The 19572-nt window shown below is 41.1% G+C and overlaps 3 protein-coding genes across 3 annotated transcripts; 2 read left to right on the top strand and 1 right to left on the bottom strand.

The window, feature by feature from the left end:
• Positions 1–122: 122 nt before the first annotated feature.
• On the bottom strand, positions 123–19443 carry LOC125775823 (uncharacterized). The gene is made up of 11 exons (XM_049446744.1): positions 19399–19443; positions 19254–19332; positions 18289–18419; positions 17893–18090; positions 17695–17793; positions 17497–17595; positions 17200–17298; positions 17002–17100; positions 16606–16704; positions 16309–16506; positions 123–364 (listed from the first exon to the last, which is right to left on the bottom strand). Exons 1-11 carry the CDS (start codon positions 19441–19443, stop codon positions 185–187), a joined length of 1326 nt encoding a protein of 441 aa, XP_049302701.1. The 3' UTR covers positions 123–184.
• Positions 2401–4573, top strand: LOC125775763 (fibrillin-2-like). The gene is made up of 2 exons (XM_049446283.1): positions 2401–2838; positions 3005–4573. Exons 1-2 carry the CDS (start codon positions 2513–2515, stop codon positions 4380–4382), a joined length of 1704 nt encoding a protein of 567 aa, XP_049302240.1. The 5' UTR covers positions 2401–2512; the 3' UTR covers positions 4383–4573.
• On the top strand, positions 10036–11045 carry LOC105232298 (epidermal growth factor-like protein 6). Its single transcript, XM_029552857.2, has 2 exons — positions 10036–10355; positions 10523–11045. Exons 1-2 carry the CDS (start codon positions 10114–10116, stop codon positions 10872–10874), a joined length of 594 nt encoding a protein of 197 aa, XP_029408717.2. The 5' UTR covers positions 10036–10113; the 3' UTR covers positions 10875–11045.
• Positions 19444–19572: the final 129 nt, after the last annotated feature.

Genomic DNA, 19572 nt, shown 5'->3' with positions numbered 1-19572 from the left:
TATTTATACATTTGTATCTGAAAGTATGTAGTATAGCACTTAATCAAAATAATAAAAATTTCTGTTGATTTCTTTTAAATAAAATTGTGTGAAACCTTTTTTTCTTCAACAGTTGCACACCACACTGCGATAAGTGCACGGGAGGCTTCTGTATTGCGCCAAATGTATGCAAGTGCAGTAGCGGCTATGCCCTGAACGCCACTGGCGTCTGTGAGCCAGTTTGTACCCTCGGTTGTCCGAATGGTCGATGCATTGCTCCAGATACCTGTGGGTGCAGAGAAGGATATCTTATGAGCCCTTCAGAAATCTGTGAACCAGTTTGTTCCAGCGGTTGTCCAAATGGTCGGTGCGTTGCCCCAGATACCTGTGAGTGCAGTGAAGGATATCTTATGAGCGCTTCGAATGTCTGTGATCCAGTTTGCTCCAGCGGCTGTCCGAGTGGTCTATGTATTGCGCCTAATATTTGTCAATGCTTGGAGGGATATCTCATAAACGGTTTGGATATTTGTGACCCCGTTTGTTCTACTGGATGTTTAAATGGCCATTGCATAGCTCCAGAGAAATGTGAATGTTTAAAAGGATTTGAAAAAACCGAAATGGGAACTTGTAATGCAGTCTGCCTGAATGGCTGTCCGAATGGTCAGTGTGTTTCCCCGAATAGATGTGAATGTCTGGCAGGTTATATTTTGAATAAAGAAAATGATTGCGATCCAGTTTGTTCAATGGGATGTAAAAACGGTTCGTGTGTGGCGCCGGAGACATGCAAGTGCAACTTTGGTTTTGTTATGTCCCCGCTTAACAGTTGTGAACCCGTTTTGGGTGCTGCTGTAACGTTGCAACCATCGTTGTACCGATGGAACTTGTCACGACGATAGCTGTGTGAGCAACGAAGGTTATGAGCTGCAGTCAGAGGAAGACAAAGATATCTGTGTTGCTATCATCCCCTGTACTGGAGTTCTGAACTCTTTTCACTAGCGGACCCGTCCACGTTTTACTGGGGCTGACACATTTATAACACTATTACTACCATCTATAGTTCTATTAGTTATATTATAACTATTAATTAATGAGATATAACATTTTTGTGAGGCAAGTTATGTCAGTTTACAAAAAAAGGGTTAATAAAGCATTTCGTGTGTTAATAAGTCATTGCTTTTTGGGGGAAATACTGTTAAACTTAGGCTTTGCACCAGTAAAATCAACCATTGAAAAGAAATTTACTATGTGGGAAAGAGGCGAAATGAGCACCGAGAACAATAAAGAGTGGGTGCCTCGCAAGTTCATAATCTAACAAACCACTGCTGATTCTGAGGAGTGTTCCGCTATAGTTTTGTTCACATAACGGTTGTTTGTAAGTCCTAAAACTAAAAGAGTCAGACATAGGGTTATATATACCAAAGTGATTAGGGTGACGAGTAGAGTTGAAATCCGGATGTCTGTCTGTCTGTACGTCTGTGCAAGCTGTAACTTGAGTAAAAATTGAGATATCATGATAAAACTTGGTACACGTATTTCTTGGCTCCATAAAAAGGTTAAGTTCGAAGATGGGCAAAACAGGCCCACTGCCACGCCCACAAAATTGCGAAAACCGAAAACCTATAAAGTGTCATAACTAAGCCATAAATAAAGATATTAAAGTGAAATTTGGCACAAAGGATCGCATTAGGGAGGGGCATATTTGGACGTAATTTTTTTGGAAAAGTGGGCGTGGCCCCGCCCCCTACTAAGTTTTTTTACATATCTCGGAAACTACTATAGCTATGTCAACCAAACTCTATAGAGTCATTTCCTTCCGGCATTTCCATATACAGTTCAAAAATGAAAGAAATCGGATAATTACCACGCCCACCTCCCATACAAAGGTTATGTTGAAAATCACTAAAAGTGCGTTAACCGACTAACAAAAAACGTCAGAAACACAAAATTTTACGGAAGAAGTGGCAGAAGGAAGCTGCACCCAGGCTTTTTTTTATGAAAATGGGCGTGGGGTCGCCCACTTATGAACCAAAAACCATATCTCAGGAACTACTAATCTAATTATTTTTACAGCAAAATAAAAAAAAAAATATGTAAATGACGGATAATGAAATCCCGATTATCACGCGAGAGTATAAAATGTTCGGTGACACCCCAACTTAGCCTTCCTTACTTGTTTAGGTATAAAATGGCTTTTCTACACCAGCACATTTAAACGTAGATGAAGTGTTCCCACATGAAACTATTTTTGGGAGGAATGATATCGTGGATATTTTGGCACATATTTCTTATATGTATGTGCATAAATAAAAAAAATGTGATATTATATTTATATAGTATCAGTGCTAATAATATTTATCATTAGACTTTTGTGCATGTGTGCGGTGTCCCCCATATGGGAGCGTACTTGTGCTAAAATAATATTTCCAAAATTGGAATAATATTGTACGGTTCCTGCGAATATCAAACTCAGTTGGTTTTTGTACGTGTCGCGGCTTACATACTACTTACGGAAGAGCGAAAATATTAAGTAAAAATGCGCTTGTCTAATTTGTGGTTACTGCTGATCCTGCTTGGCATGATAAGCTACTCACTTGCACTTAGCGGTGTGTGCACAGCGAGATATCGCAATCGACGTGTACGCGTTTGTTGTAATGGATACAAAAAAGTGGGAAATGGGTGCAAACCTATCTGTACGAATGGCAATTGTGTCAGGCCGGAAGTGTGTGCGTGTAAACCTGGATACAAAAAAGTGGGAAATGGGTGCAAACCTTTCTGCTCTGAGGGCTGTGTGAATGGGCTTTGCATTAAGCCGGACGTGTGTGCGTGTAAACCTGGCTACGATAAACAAAATAATTATCGGTAGGTGCACGAAGTGTTGTGTAAAAGTAAAGTTTTGGAATTGAAATTAATATCAGAAATATTTATACATTTGTATCTGAAAGTAGTATAGCACTTAATCAAAATAACAAAAATTTCTGTTGATTTTTTTTAAATAAAGTTGCGTGAAACCTTTTTTTTTCAACAGGTGCATACCACACTGCAATAAGTGCACGGGAGGCTTCTGCATTGCGCCAAATGTATGCAAGTGCAGTAGCGGCTATGCCCTGAACGCCACTGGCGTCTGTGATCCAGTTTGTACTCTCGGTTGTCCGAATGGTCGGTGCGTTGCTCCGGATACCTGTGAATGCAGCGAAGGATATCTTATGAGCGCTTCGAATGTCTGTGAACCAGTTTGTTCCAGCGGTTGTCCAAATGGTCGGTGCGTTGCCCCAGATATCTGTGAGTGTAGCGAAGGATATCTTATGAGCGCTTCGAACGTCTGTGAACCAGTTTGTTCTAGCGGTTGTCCGAATGGTCGATGCGTTGCCCCAGATACCTGTGAGTGCAGCGAAGGACATCTTATAAGCCCTTCAGAAATCTGTGAACCAGTTTGTTCCAGCGGTTGTCCAAATGGTCGGTGCGTTGCCCCAGATATCTGTGAGTGTAGCGAAGGATATCTTATGAGCGCTTCGAACGTCTGTGAACCAGTTTGTTCTAGCGGTTGTCCGAATGGTCGATGCGTTGCCCCAGATACCTGTGAGTGCAGCGAAGGATATCTTAAGTGTGCTTCGAATGTCTGTGATCCAGTATGTTCCAGCGGCTGTCCGGGTGGTCTATGTATTGCGCCTAATATTTGCCAATGCTTGGAGGGATATCTTATAAACGGTTTGGATATTTGTGACCCCGTTTGTTCTACTGGATGTTTAAATGGCCATTGCATAGCTCCAGAGAAATGTGAATGTTTAGAAGGATTTGAAAAAACCGAAATGGGAACTTGTAAAGCAGTCTGTTTGAATGGCTGTCTGAATGGTCAGTGTGTTTCCCCAAATACATGTGAATGTCTGGCAGGTTATGTTTTGAATAAAGAAAATGAGTGCGCTCCAATTTGTTCAATGGGTTGTCAAAACGGTTCGTGTGTGGCGCCGGAGACATGCAAGTGCAACTTTGGTTTTGCTATGTCCCCGCTTAACAGTTGTGAACCTGTTTGTGATGGTGGTTGTGTTGACGGTGATTGCATCGCACCCGGAGTTTGTAGCGGTAAATCATTCGATACGGTATTTAGCAGTAGCACTATGGGCTCTATTCTAACAACAACGTTACTGGCGGGCTCTTTTGATAATGACAACGATAGCATTGATGACTTTGGTGATAGCGGAAAAGGAAGAGACGACAGCGACTTTTTTGGAGACAGCAGTGAGGCCAATACCTTTTTTGAAGCAGAGTATCGTTGCAACCATCGTTGTATCCATGGAACTTGTCACGGCGATAGCTGTGTGTGCAACGAAGGTTATGAGCTGCATTCAGAGGAAGACAAAGATATCTGTGTTGCTATCATACCTGCAGGTCTGGACTCTTTTCACTAGCGGACCCGTCCACGTTTTACTGGGGCTGACACATTGATAATAGTACTACTACCATCTATACTGTTCCTATTAGTTATGTTATAACTATTAATTAATGAGATAAAACATTTTTGTGCAGCAACTTATGTTAGTTTACAAAAAAAAGGGATAATAAAGAAATTCGTGTGTTAATAAATCATTGCTTTTTGGGGAAAATAGTGTTAAATTTGGGCTCTGCACCAGGAAAATCAACCATTGAAGAGATTTGCTATGTTGGAAAGAGGCGAAATGAGCACCGAGGACATTGAAGACCTAAAGAAAGCTGTGTACATAGTTGGTGCATCACAAGTTCATAATCTAAAAACCGACTGCTGATTTTGTAGAGTGTTTGAGTGCTCTTTAATCGTAATTAAACCGAATTTTTGCGTCGGTGTGGGACAATGGAAATACGGCTTTATCACTCCACACTAAACACACGACACTCATTCTAGTGGACTGCACATGGTGAACTAATCCTCAAGCGTGAATAGACTAAAAAGTCGGTTGGCAAAGTTTGTGTCATCTTTTGGGATGCACGTGGTATAATATTCGTTGGCTGATTACTCATCTAGTTATAATCCATTGCATTTTGTATTTGGTTACAGTTCTTTTCTACTATTCAAGATATGTAACAACTGTATTATTTTTGAGTAAGCATCAGTTTGAAATTGTACGCATATATGTCATCGTTTTCATTTAAATATTCTTCGTTAGAGAGCTCCGAAATAAACGCGTCCGGTCACTGCTAAATTCAAAGTGCTTTGGGTAGAATCGCGGCCTCCGACGCGCTATTTATAAGCACGGTACCGCCGCCCCGGCCGTAACGTACCACCGCAAATGCTACGTCCCACAATTTTTAGATCTGTAGTTTCTTAGTAACCGTCAGTAGAGTGGAACACGATCCTTCCTCACGACAATTAGTCGTCAGTCGAAATGAAAATGGTGATATGGCACAGGAAGGCAGAAGTTCTTGCGAAAAATTTGTCGGAAAACCCCTAAAATCAGCCCTTTTCTTTTTCCCATACAAACGAATGAATGTTTGTTTGTTAGTAACGTTAGCCTTTCTCTTAGGCTGCATCAATCTTGATGATATTTTCCGAGGTTGTTCGTTGTGAATCGTGGAAGGTTTAGAAATAAAAATACGTTTTTTGGATAATTCCAAAACGTAACTTTTTCCATACAATTTTTTTTTAAATTTATGTTGGTTTTGTTTTTCAATATTTTCCTTTATAAATTATTTGAATCGTTCAATTTCGGTCGCTTGCTTTTTTATTGCAGTTATTCAAAAGAAAAATTATTGAAAGTTATTTTCCCCCAGGATGTGATGACATACGTGCGGAATTATGAATCGCGGTCAATCATATATACTCTGTTGAGTGGCAAAAGAGCGGTTTGCCACACGCACACATTTTTCTTTGGATGGTGGATAGTGGTTCCACCAGATCAAATTGATGAAATAATTTCTGCGGAAATTTCTGATGCAGAGGAAGATCCGTACTATACGAAGTGATGAAAAACAATATGGTACAATACACGTGCTTTTCTTTCGGAACCGCAAAATAGAAATAATGGATATCTACTCTATTGGCGTCGCTCACCAGACGACAATGGCAAAACATTCAGCATTCAATTTAGAAGAGTGAATATCAAAGTTGACAACACATGGACCGTACTATACTCCCCATCAGACAGTAATTCACATTCAAAACTCATATCAATGTTGAGTATTGCAATTTGGTATAATCGATAAAATACGTTTGTAGTTACGTCACCAAAGGAAGAAACATGACGGTATTAGCCTTGAACGAGATGAGATCAGGAAGTATCAAATTGGTCGATCATGAATTGCAATAAAGCGCTTTGTAGGATATTTACTTTTTTAATTCATGAAGGTTTTCGACTGTTGTGCATTTCGCAGTTCATTTGGAGAATGGCCAAAGAGTGTATTTTAACCCAGAAAATACAGTACAGCCAACAGCCAGTGAAACACCGCCAGCAACAAAATTAACATTTACGAGTTTTTTTCAACTTTCGTCAGTGATCCGTTTGCGAGAACATTGCTCTATACGGAAATGCCTTGACATTAGACATGGAATGTATCGTCAAAGAAATGGTTACTCAGACAGCAAGGTCAAGCAGAAGATGGATATCCAGGTGTGCTCTCAACTAATTTACACAATCAACCCGAAAAAACGACGATTGTTTCTACCTTCGGTTGCTATTGATTAATGTACGCGGTTCAACTTAATTTGAGTCATTGCGTACTGTGAATTGTACGGTGTGTGCAAGTTTTGGAGAAGTAATCCAGCAATTACAATTGCTAGAAAATGTTAATTACTGGAATACAAATGAAGTTCGCACACTTTTCGCGATAATCATTTCGACATATCAGCCTGCAAATCCGCGTCTATTATGGGATACGAACAAAAATGACATAGCCGAAGACATTTTACATCGTATCGCTAAGAATTGGAAATGGGAAAATTTTGGTTGATATTTCCGGTGGTTGGATATCAATTCCATTCTTCGTTTATCAATTCACGAAAGATGAACTCATCACGAATGTTCGGACATCGCATCATTTGCGTCTCATATTTGGATCTGTCGTTATTATGTTTCGCAATCTGCGTTATCAAATACAAGGGGGCAGAATGCTTGATTCTACGAAATGTTAAATTCAACTTTGGTTTCTTTTCAAAACACATAATTTCACGCAGCACAACGGCTGCGGGGTCAGCTAGTTATTAATATTTTTTCATAACTGTAGTTCGTTCGATAACCAATCATTTGTACTTCAAGATGCAATATGTTATGTTTTTTCATCCCAAAACAATGTTTATAAAAAACCAATAACGTCCGGATTCGAATTATTCGCACACCAATTTTTTCATACTGTTTCCTGTGAAGTTCCGTAGAAGATTCTCTTTTCTTTAAGACTAAATATAATCACCATCACGTTCCAGTATACTGGTCTTGGGAATTTGAGAAACGTTCGTTATGTACTTGTATGTATATTGTTAGAAGCGTTCTCCTTGTTCTTTCGAATAAGCTCTCATATTATGTTTAAATTTATTTATTTAATGAGAATGCAGCATCTATAGAGACATTCCACATCCGATGATGGAGAAATTCGGAATTATGTCCGTGATCAGCTCGTTATAATTGTCAGCTTTATGGTTTCCAAGTAAACCATGTACTATTGCTTTAAAACTCATTCAAAATTTTTTCTACTCATTGCTAAGTAATTTCGCAAAAATATCGCACACCATATTTTTTTGCTTGAGGGCCCACAAAGATTTCAGCTTTTATTTCCACCGCTGAAAGGTTTGAGAAAAGTTCTTTCCACTATTTGAACGCTTCAGACTTTTGAGTAAAAGCATTTGTTTTTTATTATACTCTTGCGACCTGTTGCTACAGAGTATTATAGTTTTGTTCACCTAACGGTTGAACGTATCACCTATAACTAATCGAGATAGTTATAGGTTTAGATACATACAAATTATCAGGATGACGAGACGAGTTAAAATCCGGTTGACTGTCTGTCTGTGCGTCCATACAAGCTGTAACTTGAGTGAAAATAGAGATAACTTCATGAAATTTCGTGGCATCAACAGAAGTATGTGTTCGTAGATGCCACGCCCACAAATCGAAATTAATCGGAAACGTAAACTGCCATAACGAACCACTAAAATAAAATATAATTATCTGCTAAACCACTAAAGCTACAACAACCAACCATTTGCTTAGCGCAAATATAATATATGCCTCTGACTACTTGCAGATATTTAATTGAAAAATATGTCATAAATATTGGTCAGTATCGGTGAAATCAATTCGTTACTTGCTCAGCCAGCAGGCAGACATCAAATAAATGTAATAGCGCAAATATTATGAAAACCCCTACCGACAGTGCGAGAAGGGATGCAATGGGAAGACTACCTCGCTCACTCCCCACACAAAGGTTCTATTCAAAACTACTGAAAGATCGATAAATCAATAACTACTTGTAAAACACATTTTTTTTTGCAAAACTCGTTTGTTTTTTATTCAACACAATTTCCTTTAAGAGTTTATAGCGGTCGTGCAACTTTTCGATTCTATTTTTGTAGTACGATTTGTCCTCTGCTTCGAAATGGGCCTCAGTTTCGGCGATCACCTCTTCATTCGACGAAAATTTCCTGCCAGCGAGCATTATTTTTAGATATGAAAACAGAAACTACTCAACGGTGCTCGACCTAGAGAATATGGTGAATGAGGAAGCAATTCGAAGCCCACTTTTTGTCCAACGATTTCTCTAGCTTGTGACACGATGCATTTAGCTTTGTGAAACAGCGTTTTCTTTTATTTCAAATGCGGCCATTTTTCGGAGATTTCGTCCTTCAAACGGTCCAATAGTACTATGAAATAGCCGCTGTTGATGGTCCCTCCTTTTTCAATACAGTCAGTAAAAACTATTTCATGCGCATCCAAATGCCATAACCTTCCCAACCGACTGTTTCGCTTTGGGGCGCGTTCATCGTGCGCAGTCCACTCGTATGACTGTCGTTTAGACTTCGGAGTGAATTTATGGAACCTTGTTTCATCTTATTTCATATATCGACCCCAAAACTTGTGTTTATTACGAATGCTACAAAATACCGCTCCCAATCATCGATTCGTCGTTGGTTTTGGTCAAAAGTAAGCTCGTGCGTTATCCATTTTTCACAGACCTTTCTCATACCCAAATATGCGTGAATGATATGACGTACACGTTTAGTTGATATCTTTAGAGTGCCTGCTTTCTCGAACAATTTCACTTTGTGGTCATCCAAAATAATTTTGTGGACCGTGTTGATGTTTTCTTCAGAAGCAACTGCTTTTTGGGTGTCCATTGCCTTCGCCATCCTCAGCAATGACACTTAGCAATCCAACTAATTCTTGATGGTTGCTTTTCCTGGGGCATTGTCGGGTAATTCGTCAACATGCCAAGCTTTTGCTTCAACTGTTATTTCTGCTCTTCAAACAGCAATATTTTATTATCACCTGAAATTTCCATTTATCCATTTCTTTCACAATAACATAAGTTACTTCCCTCAAAATGATTTAATTCAACACAATAACGATCAATAAGCTGTATACAAGCCTAGGGCTAACTAAATAAAATATGGACTTAATTCTAGTAGCACCATCCATTATTAATTCTTATCTTCATACATACCCTCTGCATCATAGGGAACTAAGTCAATCAAATTTCATTTCGTAGCAACAGCAATATGCTGCGCCATTTTTCAGCTAGCCAATGTAGGTGTCTTTCAACAAATTGAGCACATTTCAGGGTTGAAGTGGTGGCTCCATTTTAACGCATTCTGAATATTTTTTTTAGGTATAAAATGGCTTTCTACACCAACACATTTACACGTAGGAAAGATATCGTGGATATTTTTGCACATATTTCTTATATGTATGTGCATAAATAAAAAAAATGTGCCGTTATATTACACATACATAAAATTTGTTGATATGATATTTATATAGTAGCTTTGCTAATGATATTTATAATTAGACTTTTGTGCATGTGTGCGGTGTCCCCCATATGGGAGTGTACTTGTGCTAAAATAATATTTCCAAAATTGGAATAATATTGTACAGTTCCTGCGAAAATCAAACTCAGTTGGGTTTTGTACGTGTCGCGACTTAGTTACTACTTACGGAAGAGCGAAAATATTAAGTAAAAATGCGCTTGACTAATTTGTGGTTACTGCTGATCCTGCTTGGCATGATTAGCTGCTCACTTGCCCTTCACGGTGTGTGCACAGCGAGAAAAGGCAATCGACGTCTACGCGTTTGTTGTAATGGATACAAAAAAGTGGGAAATGGGTGCAAACCTTTATGCAGTCAGGGCTGTGAGAATGGCAGTTGCATCAGGCCGGAAGTGTGTGCGTGTAAACCTGGCTACGTCGAACAGAATAATTATCGGTAGGTGCATAAAGCGTTGTGTAAAAGTAAAGTTTTGGAATTGAAATTAATATCAGAAATATTTATACATTTGTATCTGAAAGTAGTATAGCACTTAATCAAAATAATACAAATTTCTATTGCTTTTTTTTAAATAAAATTGTGTGAAACCTTTTTTTCTTCAACAGTTGCATACCACACTGCAATAAGTGCACGGGGGGCACCTGCATTGCGCCGAATGTATGCAAGTGCAGTACCGGCTATGCGCTGAACGCCACTGGCGTCTGTGAACCAGTTCTAACAACAACGCTATTGGCGAACTCTTTTGATAAAGACGACGATAGCGATGATGACTTTGGTGATAGCGGAAAAGGGAGAGGCGAAGCAAAGTATCGTTGCAACCATCGTTGTATCCATGGAACTTGTCACGGCGATAGCTGTATGTGCAACGAAGGTTATGAGCAGCAGTCAAAGGAAGGCAAAAATATCTGTGTTGCCATGATACCTGCACGTACTGGAGTTCTGAAATATTTTAATTAGAGGACCCGTCCAGGCTTTACGGTGGCTGACACATTTATAACACTATTACTATCATCTATAGTTCCATTAGTTATACTATAATTTTTAATTAATGAGATATAACATTTTTGTGAAGCAAGTTATGACAGTTTACAACAAAAAGGGATAATAAAGCATTTCGTGTGTTAATAAGTCATTGCTTTTTGGGGGAAATACTGTTAAACTTAGGCTTTGCACCAGGGAAATCAACCATTGAAAAGAGATTTACTATGTTGGAAAGAGGCGAAATGAGCACCGAGGACAATGACACTCTAAATAGGCGAAGGATCTGCGCAAAGTGGGTGCCTCGCAAGTTCATAATATAACGAAGTGAAGAGTGTTCCGTTATAGTTTTGTTTACCTAACGGTTGTGTGTATCACTTAACACTAATCGATATTGATATCAACTTATAAATATATAAATGATCAGGGTGACGAGAAAAGTTGAAATCCGGTTGACTGTCTGTCTGTCCATCCGTCGGTACAAGCTGTAACTTGAGTGAAAATATATCTCCCATGAAACTTGGTGTGCGGGATCCTTGGTACAAACAAAACTACGTACTCGTAGATGCCACGCCCACAAATCGACATTAACCGAAAACTTATAAAGTGCGATAACTAAACACTTAATTAAAATATAAAACTGCAATTTGGCACAGAGGATTACAGTGGTGAGGGGAGCCTGTTGCAAAAAGTTTTGAAAAAGTGGGTATGAGCCCGACCTCTAATACGTTTAAAGTAATTATCTCCTAAACCACTAAAGCCACAAAAATCAAGTTCTCTTACACTGCAAGAGTGGATGAAATCAAAAGATAACCCGGCTGACTCCCCATACAAAGGTTCTGTTAAAAACTACTAAAAGCGCGATAAGTCAATAACTAAGCACTCCAGAAACATCAAATTCTACCTCCAGGGTGGTATGAGAAGACTTTATGAGAGCCGATATGAAAAGCGGACAACTGGGGTGGCACCGCCCACTTTTTGGTGAAACTTATATCTCTGGACCTGACGGACCGAATTTGACAAAATTTACCGCGTGGCTATCTTCTCATATTCAGTGCGAACTCGGCCAACAACTACGCCTAGTTCCCATATAACGTAATTTTGAATTCGATTTGATTCTTTGGCTTTCCAGTACCCATATCAGGAAGCAATTTGTATAACAGGCTAAAACTTTGCACTAATAACATCTTTAAAGTTTGCCAGTTTTGTCTAACTAAATTGTCTAAATCCAACTGAAATTGCTCCAGCCGATAGGTACCGGATATGTGGACACAAATATGTATAGGATTTGTTCGTAAAGTAATAGGATGGATTTTTTCCTCCGACACTGTATTTCGGAGCGTGCGCGCACCGACTGGATTCGGTAGAAGGCGTTCCTAGCTAACGAACAAGCGGCTGGTTAGTTGTCTACGAGCACCTGTAGAGTCAGGAGAAACATTTTCGCGCGACGTGTTTCTGTGAGGGGTGCATTCGGTGCAAAGCGAAAATGATGCGTTCGGTAGGGCAGAGGAACGCGATTAAATTCTAAGTGAAACTCGGTAAATCTGCAACAGAAACGTTTGATATGATCAAACAGGCTTAACCACATGTTGCTTTAGCAGGAAGTGGTGTGTTTCGGTGACACCAGGACTTTTTGGAGGGCCGGAGTGAGCTCGCTAATGAAAAGTGTGCTGGGAGACTTCGACAAACCCCGACAATGTGTCTCGTGTACGCAAAGTTTTGAGCTCAGACCATCAACTAAGTATTCCTTTAATGATATTGTGACGGAGGGCTTGAACATGCTCAAGGTGTGCGCAAGGTCGGTCCCAAAAGTGGTCACTGACGACCATTAATTGTGGCGATAGTTTGCCAAGAAAACTTGAACATGTGTGAAGGTGAGTCATGGATATTTGAGTATGATACCGAAACAACGGGACAATCTTCCGAGCTTTGAGACGACAGAGGGGATGCAAGCAGAATATACCTCGCTCTTAAGGCTATAGCGGAGAATGCCTTCCGTGACGTGGGTATCAACGAGTGGCTCCACCTTCCCTTCCTTGAGGTATTCCATCTTTCATGCCATTTCCGGATGTACTTTTCATCGATCATCAACGCTATGTCTATGGGGAGTTTTCCTGATAGAACATGGATTAAATCGTCCCAATTTGTTTTGAATGAGCAACATGACGCCAGTCTGTACACTGAAGCAACTCCTCTCTTGTATGAGCTATGTCTAGTAGAAGATAACCAAATTGGCACCGCGAATAGAATCGCGGTTTTGGGCATTATTCTAGCAATTGCCGACACAGACATCGCGGCTATGGTGTGTGTGGCTATTAGGTGCAGCTTGAATGAAAGTCTATGATCCAAAATAACTCCAAGATATTTAAGTTGTGAGCTTGATTTTACACTATGCCTATCAATACATATCTCAATTGTTTCCACTCTTTTAGGTCTACTCATAAAACCACCTCCGTTTTGTGAGCTCGAGCCATTTTTTAACATTGCTAATGGTTTCATTACAGTTGTTCCTCGCCTCGTCAAAGGTTTTCGCTACAACTATGACCAAATGTCATCCGCATATCCAACCATCTTTACCGCATCCGAGATCACAACTTTTAGAACACCATTGTACATTATGTTCCAATGTACAGGGGCGGGAACTGATCCTTCCGGAACACCGTCTGTAACCTTATACGTTTCAGGTCCACATTCTGTGTCATAAACTAGTACTCTGTTTTCAAAGTAGCTTGCCACAATTCGGAAATGGTAGTCCGGAACCTTTAACTCTGTCAGAGCTCTAATGATTAGAATCCAGTTCGCTGAGTTGAAGGCGTTTTTAATATCCAGGATAATGACAATACAGTATTGTTTGTCACCCCATATATATTTCTCGAGCCGCTTACAAATAATTGTTTAGTGCTTTATCTGGTTCCGAGGGTTCTCATATAAATCCTCATTTACTTGGCTAACGGCGTATTCGAGCATTTCTATATCACAGGCTTTTGTTTTCCAGCGTCTTATTACGTTTTTAGGCGCGAAAATACCAGAGTTTTGCTTATTCTTTATATTAATATCAAAGATTATAGCTTGATGGTCACTGTGTGTATACATAAATGTCCGAAACTTTCCAAGAGGTTTGAGTTGCTATCGACGTGCTTACGAAGGTGAGGTCAATTTATGATGACGCTCTTCCTTTCTTAAATGTTGGCTTGTTTCTTGTTAAAGGTCCACATCGCAGATTTTGAGTATCGACTTACGCACCGATTATGAAAAGAAAGTCGGCTGAAAAACTGCATGAAATTCAATAAACCGCAGCTTATTGTACAATAATTAGATCGATTGCATTTTTATTTATCTACGAAGCATAACGATGCGCTTCGTATCCTCACAAAGAGCTGCGCGCACAACTCCCGCTGAAAAGATAATCACATTTCCACAAACTTATTATAGATTCACAGGCAAAAACTCTTTTAAACACAGAGGTCATTACAGGGATCATGATAATCAAAAGAAGAATTCATAAGCCTAACTCTTACATATTTATATTACTGTAGTGTAAGTATATTTGCGGTTATTTATATACCCAGAAAAGTCTCAATGAAAGCCACTCAAAGGCAATTTTTCGTTAAAATGTTTTTATTAATGAAAAGCTTCACTTAAATGCTCAATATAAAATTGCTTAGCAGTCCCCACTTCGACACCATAGTCTGCTTCATATACGAATGCCGTGGCAGTGGTGATAAGTCCAAACAAAGCCGAGCTTTGGCAAATCTATTTCATAATATTTAAACATACATAAATTATCATTATGCGAACGGATGTTTGTGTTTCACTGGAAAGATTGGCCCACATGAAAGAATGAAAGGAAATAACGGCTTACAGATATACATATATGAGTATATATGGTGCACCCACACATACAGTATGCTCGTAGATGAAGTGATCATAAATGAAACTATTGTCGGGACGAAAGCTATCGCGGACTTTTCTGCACATATTTCTTATAAGCATGTGCATAAATACAAATAAGTACCGTTACATTACATACACATATAATTTGCAGATATTATATTTATATACTAGCATTGCTAATAATATTTATAAGTAGACTTTTGTGCATGTGTGCTGGTGTCCCACATATGGCCGCGTACTTGTGCTAATATAATATTTACAAGATCGGAATAATATTGTACGGTTCCTGCGAATATCAAACTCAGTTGGTTTTTGTACGTGTCGCGGCTTACATACTACTTACGGAAGAACGAAAATAATAAATAATTACAAGAAATGCGCTTATCTAATTTGTGGTTACTGCTGATCCTGCTTGGCATGATTAGCTACTCACTTGCACTTAGCGGTGTGTGCACAGCGAGAAAAGGCAATCGACGTCTACGCGTTTGTTGTAATGGATACAAAAAAGTGGGAAATGGGTGCAAACCTATCTGCTCTCAGAGCTGTACGAATGGCAATTGCGTCAGGCCGGAAGTGTGTGTGTGTAAACCTGGATACACTAAAGCGGCGAATGGGTGCAAACCTTTCTGCTCTCAGGGCTGTCAGAATGGCAATTGCGTCAGGCCGGAAGTGTGTGCGTGTAAACCTGGCTACGATAAACAAAATGATTATCGGTAGGTGCACGAAGTGTTGTGTAAAAGTAAAGCTTTCGAAAGTAATATCTGAAATGTTTATATGTATCTGAAAGTAGTATAAAACTTAATCACAATAATTGAAATAGCATGTGTCGAATCTTTTTAAACTAAATTGCGTGAAACAATTTTTTCTTCAACAGTTGCACACCACACTGCGATAAGTGTACGAGAGGCACCTGCATTGCGCCGAATGTATGCAAGTGCAGTACCGATTATGCGCTGAACGCCACTGGCGACTGCGCGCCGGTCTGTAAGCCAGCCTGCAAAAATGGTGAATGCATTGCGCCGAATAAATGCAACTGCTTTCCCGGATATCAAGAAAATACCAACGGTGACTGTGTGTCCAGGTGTGAAAATGGCTGCGAGAATGGTGTCTGCCATGCGCCAAATCAGTGCGCCTGCAAAAACGGCTACAAAAAAGATGCCAGTGGTCGGTGCCGGCCGATTTGTGAAGGCGGCTGCCAACATGGCATATGCCGCGCCCCAAATGTATGCGAGTGTTCAAAAGGGTACCACAAATCTAACAATAAAACGTGTATGCCGTTTTGTGATGATGGATGTATTAATGGAAATTGTGTAGAGCCGAACGTTTGTAAATGTAAGCAAGGATACGAAAATGAGTCGTATAATAGTTGCAGGCCTATCTGTAAACAACATTGCACGAATGGTGAATGCATTGCACCAAATTTGTGCGCATGTAATAAGGGCTATGAAATGGTTAACGAAAAATGCCTACCAATTTGCTCGAGTAGTTGTCCGAATGGTCGCTGCGTTGCGCCAGATACCTGCGAGTGTAACAAAGGATTTCTTAAGAGCGCTTCCAACGTATGTGAACCCGTTTGTTCCAGTGGTTGTCCAAATGGTCGGTGCGTTGCTCCGGATACCTGTGTGTGTAATAAAGGATTTCTTAAGAGCGCTTCCAACGTATGTGATCCAGTTTGTACCAGCGGTTGTTCGAATGGTCGTTGCGTTGCTCCGGATACCTGTGTGTGTGACAAAGGATATGCTATGAGCGCTCAAAACGTCTGTGATCCAGTTTGTACCAGTAGTTGTCCGAATGGTCGGTGCGTTGCTCCGGATACCTGTCTGTGTAATAAAGGATTTCTTAAGAGCGCTTCCAACGTATGTGACCCAGTTTGTACCAGCGGTTGTCCGAATGGTCGATGTGTTGCTCCGGATACCTGTGAGTGCAGCGAAGGATATCTTATGAGCGCTTCGAACGTCTGTGATCCAGCTTGTACCAGCGGTTGTTCGAATGGTCGTTGCGTTGCCCCAGATACCTGTGAGTGTAACAAAGGATATGCTATGAGCGCTCAAAACGTCTGTGATCCAGTTTGTACCAGCAGTTGTCCGAATGGTCGATGTGTTGCTCCGGATACCTGCGAGTGTAACAAAGGGTATGTTATGAGCGCTTTGAACGTCTGTGAACCCGTTTGTTCCAGCGGTTGTCCAAATGGTCGGTGCGTTGCCCCCGATACCTGTGAGTGCAGCGAAGGATATCTTATGAGCGCTTCGAACGTCTGTGAACCCATTTGTTCCAGCGGTTGTCCAAATGGTCGGTGCGTTGCCCCAGATACCTGTGAGTGCAGCGAAGGTTATCTTATGAGCGCTTCAAACGTCTGTGATCCAGTTTGTACCAGCGGTTGTCCGAATGGTCGGTGCGTTGCCCCAGATACCTGTGAGTGCAGCGAAGGATATCTTATGAGCGCTTCGAACGTCTGTGAACCCGTTTGTTCCAGCGGTTGTCCAAATGGTCGGTGCGTTGCCCCAGATACCTGTGAGTGCAGCGAAGGATATCTTATGAGCGCTTCGAACGTCTGTGATCCAGCTTGTACCAGCGGTTGTTCGAATGGTCGTTGCGTTGCCCCAGATACCTGTGAGTGTAACAAAGGATATGCTATGAGCGCTCAAAACGTCTGTGATCCAGTTTGTACCAGCAGTTGTCCGAATGGTCGATGTGTTGCTCCGGATACCTGCGAGTGTAACAAAGGGTATGTTATGAGCGCTTTGAACGTCTGTGAACCCGTTTGTTCCAGCGGTTGTCTAAATGGTCGGTGCGTTGCCCCAGATACCTGTGAGTGCAGCAAAGGATATCTTATGAGCGCTTCGAACGTCTGTGAACCAGTTTGTTCCAGCGGTTGTCCAAATGGTCGGTGCGTTGCCCCAGATACCTGTGAGTGCAGCGAGGGATATCTTATGAGCGCTTCGAACGTCTGTGAACCCGTTTGTTCCAGCGGTTGTCCAAATGGTCGGTGCGTTGCCCCAAATACCTGTGAGTGCAGCGAGGGATATCTTATGAGCGCTTCGAACGTCTGTGAACCCGTTTGTTCCAGCGGTTGTCCAAATGGTCGGTGCGTTGCCCCAGATACCTGTGAGTGCAGCGAGGGATATCTTATGAGCGCTTCGAACGTCTGTGATCCAGTTTGTAAAGGCGGTTGTCCAAATGGTCGGTGTGTTGCCCCAGATACCTGTGAGTGCAGCGAAGGATATCTTATGAGCGCTTCGATCGTCTGTGAACCCGTTTGTTCCAGCGGTTGTCCAAATGGTCGGTGCGTTGCCCCAGATACCTGTGATTGCAGCGAGGGATATCTTATGAGCGCTTCGAACGTCTGTGATCCAGTTTGTAAAGGCGGTTGTCCAAATGGTCGGTGCGTTACCCCAGATACCTGTGAGTGCAGCGAAGGATATCTTATGAGCGCTTCGATCGTCTGTGAACCCGTTTGTTCCAAGGGTTGTCCAAATGGTCGGTGCGTTACCCCAGATACCTGTGATTGCAGCGAAGGATATCTTATGAGCGCTTCGAACGTCTGTGAACCCGTTTGTTCCAGCGGTTGTCCAAATGGTCGGTGTGTTGCCCCAGATACCTGTGAGTGCAATGAAGGATATCTTATGAGCGCTCAAAACTTCTGTGATCCCGTTTGTACCAGTGGTTGTCCAAATGGTCAATGTATTGCACCTAATAATTGCCAATGCTTGGAGGGATATCTTCCAAACTCTTTGGGTATTTGTGACCCCGTTTGTTCTACTGGATGTTTGAGGGGTTATTGCGTAGCTCCAGAGAAATGTGAATGTTTAGAAGGATTTGAAAAAGCCGAAATGGGAACTTGTAAAGCAGTCTGCTTGAATGGCTGTCTGAATGGTCAGTGTGTTTCCCCGAATAGATGTGAATGTCTTGCAGGTTATGCATTGAATAAAGAAAATGATTGCGATCCAGTTTGTTCAATGGGATGTCAAAACGCCACGTGTGTGGCGCCGGAGACATGCAAGTGTAACTTTGGTTTTGCGATGTCCCCACTTAACAATTGTGAACCTGTTTGTGATGGTGGTTGTGTTGACGGTAATTGCATTGCACCCGGAATTTGCAGTGACAAATCATTCGATACGGAATTTAGCAGTAGCACTAGGGGCTCTATTCTAACAACAACGCTCTTGGTGAGCTCCTTTGATAGTGACGACGATACCGATGATGACTACAGCGATAGCGGGGAAGGGAGAGAAGACAGCGAATCTTCTGGAGACAGCAGTGAGACAAACGCCTTTTTTGAAGCAAAGTATCGTTGCAACCACCGTTGTATTCACGGAACTTGTCACGGCGAGAGCTGTGTGTGCGACGAAGGTTATGAGCTGCAGTCACAGGAAAACAAAGACATCTGTGTTGCCATCATACTTGCAAGTACTGGAGATCTGAAATCTTTTCGATTATATATCATACTCGGAGTGCTTTCCTTACCGCTGGCACTGCTGGTGTTGTTGTTGATTTGTCGCATCAGTTGTGAGAAGACATACAATGTGGCGAAGAGAGGTAAGAACTGCTAAGTAGCTAAGGTTCAGATACAAGCATATTCTGTGCTATTAACCGCTACTTCTCCACTTACAGAAAACCAGATGGGATTGAAGAACATGTCGCGGAACGTGGACATAGTACGAGTGCCTTAGTAAGAAGTGCTTCCGGAGGTGTATGTGTGTGTATATTACAACGTTAATTTTTTAAATGATCTTCATATTTGTTATTAAATAGTTTAGGTAAAGAAGCGTGAGAAAATATTATT

Source organism: Bactrocera dorsalis, chromosome 1 (assembly GCF_023373825.1).
Source record: "Bactrocera dorsalis isolate Fly_Bdor chromosome 1, ASM2337382v1, whole genome shotgun sequence".
NCBI lineage: Eukaryota > Metazoa > Arthropoda > Insecta > Diptera > Tephritidae > Bactrocera > Bactrocera dorsalis.
The sequence above is the reverse complement of the archived record's forward strand: the minus strand, read 5'-3'. Positions and strand labels throughout refer to the sequence as shown.

Bases quoted from the DNA above. Each gene is read 5' to 3' on its own strand.
- LOC105232298 (XM_029552857.2), top strand. From the start codon at position 10,114: ATGCGCTTGACTAATTTGTGGTTACTGCTGATCCTGCTTGGCATGATT. The intron at 10,356-10,522 runs GTAGGTGCATAA...TTTCTTCAACAG, and splicing joins GTCGAACAGAATAATTATCG to TTGCATACCACACTGCAATA.
- LOC125775823 (XM_049446744.1), bottom strand. From the start codon at position 19,443: ATGTCCACGTTCCGCGACATGTTCTTCAATCCCATCTGGTTTTCT. The intron at 17,596-17,694 runs GTATCTGGGGCA...CTGCACTCACAG, and splicing joins ATCCCTCGCTGCACTCACAG to GTATCTGGGGCAACGCACCG. The intron at 17,299-17,496 runs GTATCCGGAGCA...CTGCACTCACAG, and splicing joins ACCCTTTGTTACACTCGCAG to GTATCTGGGGCAACGCACCG.
- LOC125775763 (XM_049446283.1), top strand. From the start codon at position 2,513: ATGCGCTTGTCTAATTTGTGGTTACTGCTGATCCTGCTTGGCATGATA. The intron at 2,839-3,004 runs GTAGGTGCACGA...TTTTTTCAACAG, and splicing joins GATAAACAAAATAATTATCG to GTGCATACCACACTGCAATA.